Genomic DNA, 8,354 nt, shown 5'->3' with positions numbered 1-8,354 from the left:
TCCCAGTCCCGGTGTGGGGCGCAGCCCCGGCCCCGCTCAGCCCGCCAGCAGCCGTGCCAGGTCCTCGCCGAGGCACAGCAGCTGCGGCTCCGGCAGGAGGTGCTTGCGGATGGCGCGCAGGGCCTCGGCCCCGGTGATGTCCCGGTAGAGCAGCTCCGCCGGCAGCGGCAGGTACCCAGCCAGCCCGCACAGCACCACGGTGAAGGCCGCGCTCACCTTGGCGCTGAAGCTGGGCCGGTGTGCCCACAGCAGCACGCGCAGCTCCCACCCGGCCCCAGTACCGGCCCCCTCCGGCGGGTCGCCCCGCGTGATCAAGATGTTGTAGGCCAGGCCGGTGTCCGCCAGGTGCTCCGCCACCCACCACATGTCCCGGGCCACCGCATCCAGGTCGGCGGGGCAGGTGGCGTAGAAGAGGAATGCGGGCGCGGGGACTCCGTGCAGGAGGAGGCCGAGACCGCAGGGTGGGTGGAACTGCCTGGTCGGCGCCGCCTCCACCGGCAGAAGCCAGTCCAGGTAGAAGCTGTGCAGGTGGAGGTGGTAGACGGAGGCGCAGTCCCCCAGGCTGTTGAAGCCGAGGCGGAAGCCCGGGCGGGCACTGAGCAGCGCAGCCTCCAGCCTGGCGCGCAGCACTGGGGCCGTGAGCGCCTGCGGCAGCCCCCGCGCCAGCTCCAGCAGCAGCAGGACTTGCCCGCGCTCCAGCGGGCTCACGTTGATGGCCACCAGGAACGGGTCGGGGGGTGAGGGGCCGCCGCCCCCCGCCCTGCGCAGGCGGAGCAGCACCTTGCTGGGGTGGATGCGGGTGAAGTTGAAGGCAACGGGGTCGAAGGGCTGCTGGAGGCTGCAAATGGGCTGCGGCAGGCGCTCGAACTGCGGTGCTGTGGGCCAGCGCAGAGCAGACGTCTGCAGCAGAGGAACAGGACACCTGCTCCTCCTTGTTCTTGGGGCCACCAACCGTTTCATTCCCCCCTTTACTTGTTACTTGTAAACTCTTTTACAAAGGTTCCAAGTTTTCATATTTCATTGCCTTAGGTAGGATCCAAATTTTCATAGCTAATTTCTTCAATTTATACCATAAAAGGCAATTTAAAGCTCTTAGTGTAATGACAAACACTAACGATATCAGAGGTGGCGTCAAAAACAAAAACACAGTATCATCATTAACAGTCTCAATTTAACTTTACGGATGCGGGTTCTGTGAGTTGGGATTTCCATGGTCCTTCAGGTGCTTTTGCTCCATTTCTCTTCAAGAGGGTTACCTGAAATATTTTTAACGTAAACCCAATTCTCAGGTCTAAACAAATGCACTGGTGACCATAAACCATTCATAGGTTTCCTTTAAAGTGGTCAGCAAAGTATATGGGTTTTCCACTATTGGATACAAACCTTTAACTATCTGATTTATTGTTCGCATATCCTGCACCCATTGATAAGTTTTGCCAGCAGGTTTTTTAACAGGTAAAATAGGTGTGTGTTATACTCTGAAGAGCATTCAGTCAATAATCCAAATCTCATGGCATCCTTGTCAGGGTCCGAGTCAGGTTCTGGGCTCTGAGAAGGTTCTTTGCGATCCCAGAGAACAACATTAAGGCATAAACGAGGTCAGATGCTGCCACTCAGACCGCTTTATTGAACGAGAGGGCAGAGAGAAAACAAAGCGATAGGAAAGGTATGAAGTGAGAGGAGAAAACTAAGCAGAAGAGCAGAGAGAGCAGCAGGGTTAGTCACCACCACAGATCCAGCGGTATGCTGTTGGTCCTCGCTTCTCGGTGGGGGGGGTGTACAGACGAAAAAGCAGAAGTAGGCGCCGCCCGGAGGAGGAGGCAAGTGGCAGCAGGGGGTAGCAGCAGGGGGAAGCAGGGAGGCTGTAAGGATCCTGCGGCTGGTCCATGGAGTCATGTCATCCAATGGGCATGTGGCTCCATGTAGGTCTGCTCCAATGGATGTGTGTCCACAGGCCTCGGTAACAGAGCTTGTTGCTGGCAGACAGAACATGCACACTTATCCCAAAATAACTAAACGCACCTGCTGTCTGCCCCAAAGAGTCCATTTTATGGTCCTCCACACCACCCCGTGACTCAAAGTTTGTTATGTCATCTCAGATCGCTGTCTTCAGGATCCCGTGGTGGTGGGAGAAGAAAAGGATAGTAAAGTAGGAAAAGAGCAATTGAACTTTTTACAATCAGTTGGCTATAATCCTAAAATGCAAACAATCAACAGATTCAAACAATTTGTACAACAGATGGCTTCGGTTGGTGTATTCAATGCCACGCGGTGATGAGGTAGGTATGAGTTGTACAGTGTTAATGGTGACAATACACAATAAGGACAACAACATTACACAACCACATAACATGTTAAAACAGAATGTGCTTAATTCACTGGGCACTTGGAAGTCATGAAACGAATACTACACGAAGGCAATGCCTCTTTGTTTCATCGTTTAACAACTTAAATATGTCAATCGACAATTTGTCAGACAGAAATAAATTTAAACAAAATTAGTCTTCAGACATTAGTTTAAAATACTGCTTATTGCTTTTTCAAACAGAAAGTTGTAGGCAAACATTATTTATCTCTCTCACGAAAGTTAGTATTGAAAAATGTGGCAGCCCTCATATGGAAATTTGTATTTTAACAATAAAGCAAACTTAAAAATATTGTTCCACACAACAAATAAAACAGGACACACTTACATACCGGGTGGACAGCTTCGTCCACCGTCTTGATATGTACATAGTAATTATCTTAACAATATCTTAACAATCTTGGTAAATTTTTAACAATATCTTAACAATCTAAAGAGCAACAGTTTAAAGAGAACAGAAACTTAACAATATCTCAACAATTGAAAGAGAATAGAAACGCATCTCAGGCCATGTTGGAGGTTTATGGCTCTGGGGGATCAGAAGAAGGAGGTGATTGTCCACAATTGCAAACACAAGGCCAATGACAATTACAGGATAAATCATAATCATAAAAAGCCAGAAGATTAAGTATTCCAATAATGATTAAAGTACTAATTAAAAGGAAGAGTGCGACCAGAATCATAATTGCAGCTCCTGGTGCCAGCCACATTCTGTCCTTTTTAATTCTTACGATTCATTTGGCTATTCGCAGATGAGTTCGCTGCCTGCGTTGCGACTGAGAGACTGGTGGCCATGCTGCCCTGGTCTGCTGGAGTTAGGGTCTGCATAGGTAGTAGGAAAATGGATTTCCACACCCCCAGCCCAATAAGGAATGTTCCAGCACCTTCTCCCGGAAGGGCTGGAAGGCGCATGTGTGGTTTGGGGAAATATGTGTGCAATGAGATCTAACAGATATATTCTTTAGATATGTATTTTATGTCTAGCAATGTTATTTTGATCACCAAGGATACTTGCAAGTAAGTATAGGACCCTGACAATCAGGATGCACGAACAGGTTTCACACAAGATCCTAGTTACCAAGCAATTTTCCACACAGAATTCGGATGCACAAGTTACACAATCCAGGCACACAAGCCACAAAGTTCTGATGAAGTTCTGGTCTACAAACACAACAAGCGGGGTGGGGGGGTGGGGGTAATCGTCTCAGGGAGGCGGCACGTAAATCTTCACAAGGCTCTGGTTAAACAGGGATTTTTGTCACACAACCCCCACCCCAATCGTCCCTGAGAGGCACACACAGAAAACCGGAACTCCACACACAAGAACTCCCATCCCGTACATCCCTGAGAGGTGAACACATAATACGGACACGTGATACAGATCAGACCTATCCGGGTACACAGAAGAAACAAGGCAAAGTTAAAGCAGATTAGAAGCACAAGCCAAAGTTAAAGCAGGCAAAGGGCGCAAGCTGAAGTTTAAAGCGGGCTGGAGGGCAACACTGTCGCTTTAAGGGATGCTGCCGAGTACGCAAGTCCTCTATAACACTTTTCACTCCTCGCCTATCTTCTAATTTCAGGGGATATTGTTTTATCCTAACAGGCCGTGTTCTCTCTTTAAGTTTAACAATAACCCATTCTGCATTTTTAGCTTTTCCAGGCATTCCTGAGGCCCACACTCCTGGATATACCTGGTCCTTTATTTCGTGTCTAATTTCTTCTTCCCTAATTTGGGGTTCAGTGAGAGCCAAACAAAATTTCAATGTGATTCTTTTCTGGTATTTTAACTCAATTTCTCCATTTTTAAATTTTATCTCAGCATTCAGTTGTTCTAATAAATCTCTTCCCAAAAGTGGTCTAGGAGCATCAGGCAGGTAGAGAAATTTATGAATTCCTACACTTCACCCAATTTTGAATTCTAATGGTTTCAAAAGAAAGCTTTCTCAACCTGCCCAGCTGCTTCCACAATGTTAACATTTTGTTTGCTTGTTCACAATAAGGTCTGATTCAATACTGAAAATGTGGCACCTGTATCTACTAGAAATTCTACAGTTTTTCTCTCCTTTCCCTAGCTGCATTTTTACCAAGGGTTCTGCTAGGGAAGATTCCCCTCGTTCCAGTCAGTCAGCTCCTGTGTCAGTAATCATTACCGATTTCAGTTTGAGACAATCCTTTTTCCAATGCCCCATCTGTTTACAATACACACACTGATCTTTTCGGGAGGGGTGTATTTCCCCTCGGTGGGGCACTTGCACTTGTTTCACAGCGTTAGTGTTATTTCCCAGTAAGTTCCAGAGGGTCTCTGGTCCCCTGCGGTGCGCAGAGCAGACGCTGCTGCACCGGCAGCCGCTCCGCCGTCACTCTTCCCCTCCGAGTCTCCCTATTTCGGTACGCCTGTCATGCAGTCTCCAGCAACCTCTCTAAATCTCTCGCAGCCATTCCTTGCACTTTCTGTAGCTTTCTCCTAATATCATCTGCCGATTGTCCCAAAAACAGAGATCCACTGTTCCCGGCAGAATTCCAGCCAGAATCAGAGCCTGCACCTGGGTTCTGACTGCTTTCACAAACACCACATCCAACATTGCATCCACATCCTCCCAGTCAGGATCCTGGGTTTTCACAATTAGTTCAAATCCTTTAGCAACCTTTTCAGGATCATCACGATAATCCCCTGCAGCATCTCCTTCTCTATCCCCTCCTCTAGTCTTTCATTCTGTGCACTAACCTTTAAACACTTTTGTACAATGTTACAAGCCAAACAACATCCTTTTAATCTCCCATTTTTTTTTCCCCTTTTTTTCTTTTTTTTTTTTTTTCCTCTTTTTTTCCCTATCACCAGGACCATAGGGTCCTGGGGTGCTAAATTAATTCCACATTCCTTTTGTCACCCTTTACTCTGGGTGATTCCACAGAGTAAAGAACATATCTGCATAACCCACTTCATCCCATTTTCTTTCCCTTCTTAAAAATAACATAAGTTGTAACAAAGCATTGTAATCTAAAGTTCCGTTAACAGGCCATTTTTCTCTGTCATATAACTTGTATAAAGGCCACCACTGATTGCAATATTGTATCAGACTCTTATGACTCGCTCTTCCTCCAGGTGGTCCCCCAATATCTTTCCAGCGAGCCACAACGCAGCCCAAAGGGCTCTTTTTCAAAACTCCACACTGTCGGTTTCCCATTTAAAATTTATAAAACACAAAGACAGGGACCGGGGCCCGAACACTTACACACACACACACAGAGACAACAATTAACAATTACTACAGCCACAGTATTTCAGGTTCCCACATTTATCAATCACTTCATCCTTCTCCGGCTGTTTCCCTTGTGGGATAACAGAACCGCGGATCCGGGCTCCGCACTCGCTTCGTACGTATTTGTATGTCTCACTCACACAATCATACAAGTTCAGATACAAAGTCAAGTGAAATCCAAATGTTCCTCCAAACATCCATTCACCCCACCCCCCAAAAAAAAAAACCCTCGGGGAGACGAACAAAGGTGCACAGATTAGAAAGTTAACAACAGCAACTGCTACTCCCCAGATGACAAATGTCGACACAGGTTATTCAAAGATTTTCAAATACGCGTATACCAAACATACACGTATTACTACGCATATGTAAACCAAATGCCACCCGGCGGGGTTCTTACGAAACGTGACTTATGAGCAGCTCCAAATACAAATGCAAAAACAAACGACTGCACTAACCGGATGATTAATACAAATCGCACACGCAAATGTATGCCACCCGGCAGGGTTCTTACGAACCGCGACTTATGAGTAGCTCCAAATGACCGGTCCCAAAACAACAACAGAAAGAATGCCTTTTCTTACCAGTGCTCCTTGTCTGTCCCCACACGGATCCGCTGAATCACGGAGTCCCTCCAGAGAAGTCTCCGGGGCCGGCCAAGGCAGGCTCCGACCCAGGGGTCCTGCAGCAGGACAGAGAGGCTCCTGCCTGGCTCGACAAACCTGATCCAAAAATCGGAGCTCTCCATACCCCCTTGCTTTCTAACTTTCCTCACCACAGTGGGAAGCGAGGTGCGGCTGGGTAAGGAGTCCAAAAGAAAACTCAATAACACCAGAGTGTGTTATTAAGCAGGCACTCTTTATTGCAGCGCTGGGCAGCGCTGGGGATTATCCACCGCGAGTGTTCCGCCGATTTTGCAGATTTTCAGAGACTATATACCATAAAGTTATACGTAGTCATAAGATTACCAAGAACTCATTTGCATTGTCATGAGATTTCCCGGAACTCATTAATATATGTAAATGTCCGTTCCGCATGCGCAGTCATTTTCGCTGGTGGTCGTCAGGGGTCTTCAGATGAAGGCCTGTAGTCTTCCTCACTGTGTTCGCTGACTGACCCCTGCTTCTGCGCAAACTCAGTCCATGGATCACGTAGGTCATGTAAGCTATGTCCTTCAAGGCAGCTGTTGAAACTCCCTTATCTTTAGGTTTCTGTGCCTCTGTTTTCCCAAGGCCAAGCTGTCTGAAGTGAAATACAGCCATCCTAATTAGAAACTATCTTTTCAAGGCCCAGTCGTCTGAAGTGAGATATACCCATCTAAATTAAAAAAAGGCTCCCCTTTGTTTATTTATATAACTAGGTTAGTCGAATGTCTAAGGTATTTACAACATCCTCCTTGTTCTTGGGGCCCCCAACCGTTTCAACCCGTGCTGGGCCCAGACCCTGGTCAGGGCGTGCAGCAACTCCGGGGCAGCCCTCCCCGCTCCAGCACCCATGGGCGCCCACGTCCCCTCTGCCACGTTACCTCTGCTTTTCACGCCGCAGGTGTGTGAGGCACTGGCACGGCGCGGGGCACACGTGTGCAGCACGTGGGCGGCACAGGAGACAGGGAGCTCCTGGACGGCAGCGCAGCTGGAGGTGTCATCGCCTGTGGCCTTCCCCGTGCTGGCTGGGGACGCTGGGTGACAGCTGCCTGTGTGGAAGGACAGCCTGCCATCTTCACCTGGAAGAGCACGGGCAGGCATGGGTGGCAGGCAGACACCGGCAGCTCTGCGCGTCAGCAGCCCACTGCCCTCCATGATGGTGCTCAGCCCTGTGGTACCCTGGCAGCCCCCCCTCTGCCCCCGCTCCTCCCTGCCCCTAAGGCTGCGAGTGGCCAAAGCCGCAGGCAGGGGAGCGAGGAGGGCCGGTGGGGCTGGGTGAAGGCGTGGGTGTTGCTCTGTGGGCAGCAGCGTGGTGGGAGCGAGTCCTGGGGAGGGGCTGGGGGCCACGCTGCGTCACCAAGTGTCTCCTCCATCCTTCCCACAGCTATCCCGTGGCCATCCTATATACCTGCTGCGCTTCTGGCCCAGCCCTGAAGTACTTCTGGGCTTCTCAAGCTCCCCCATCCCAGCACGCCAACCCTTGGTCCTGGGAAACCACCCACCTTCTTCCTTGCCCTTGAAAATGGGACGCTACCGGCCTCGGACAGAGACTTTGTGCGGTCACCAGAGAAGAGCGCAGGGTCACCTCTGCAGGGTCTGAGCACCCCAGGGCCTCTGAGCTCCATACAGCCCACCTGCTCCTCCACCCCAGCAAGCCCAGGAACACCCGCAGCTCCCGGCTGTCTGCCTGTGGCTCCGGCTCGCTGCCTTGAGCCTCCCCGATGCAGACGCTTGGAGCCAAAGGAAGGTAACGCGTACTCACAGCCGTCAGCCTTGCTTCCAGCACCAGGGAGCCGCTTGCCTCTCTCCTGCAGCCCCTTGAGTTCGGTGCAGGGCTGGGGAGCCACCACCATCCCCGCTGCCTGGCCATGCAGCCAGCGCCTGTCCTGTGCCCGGAGGTGTCAGGTTCCGGATTAAGATCTGCCTTAAAAGTAAATCTAGAAATAAAATGCAGTCAGTCCCGAGAGGGACCCACCTGATTGGTAAAAGTAAATCTAGAAATAAAATGCAGTCAGTCCTGAAAAGGGACCCAGCTGATTGGTAAAAAGTAAATCTAGAAATAAAATGCAGTCAGTCCCGAGAGGG

At 49.8% G+C, this 8,354-nt stretch overlaps 1 protein-coding gene across 1 annotated transcript; it reads right to left on the bottom strand.

Moving 5' to 3' along the window:
* Positions 1-36: 36 nt before the first annotated feature.
* LOC137677469 (GDP-D-glucose phosphorylase 1-like) lies at positions 37-8,122 on the bottom strand. Its single transcript, XM_068424777.1, has 3 exons — positions 8,032-8,122; positions 7,151-7,348; positions 37-875 (listed from the first exon to the last, which is right to left on the bottom strand). The coding sequence occupies exons 1-3, from the start codon at positions 8,120-8,122 to the stop codon at positions 37-39; spliced, it is 1,128 nt and encodes a 375-aa protein (XP_068280878.1).
* Positions 8,123-8,354: the final 232 nt, after the last annotated feature.

This window comes from Nyctibius grandis, unplaced genomic scaffold (genome assembly GCF_013368605.1).
Source record: "Nyctibius grandis isolate bNycGra1 unplaced genomic scaffold, bNycGra1.pri scaffold_76_arrow_ctg1, whole genome shotgun sequence".
In the NCBI taxonomy this organism is placed as follows: Eukaryota; Metazoa; Chordata; class Aves; order Nyctibiiformes; family Nyctibiidae; genus Nyctibius; species Nyctibius grandis.
Note: the sequence above shows the minus strand (reverse complement) of the source record. Positions and strands in the feature narration are given on the sequence as shown.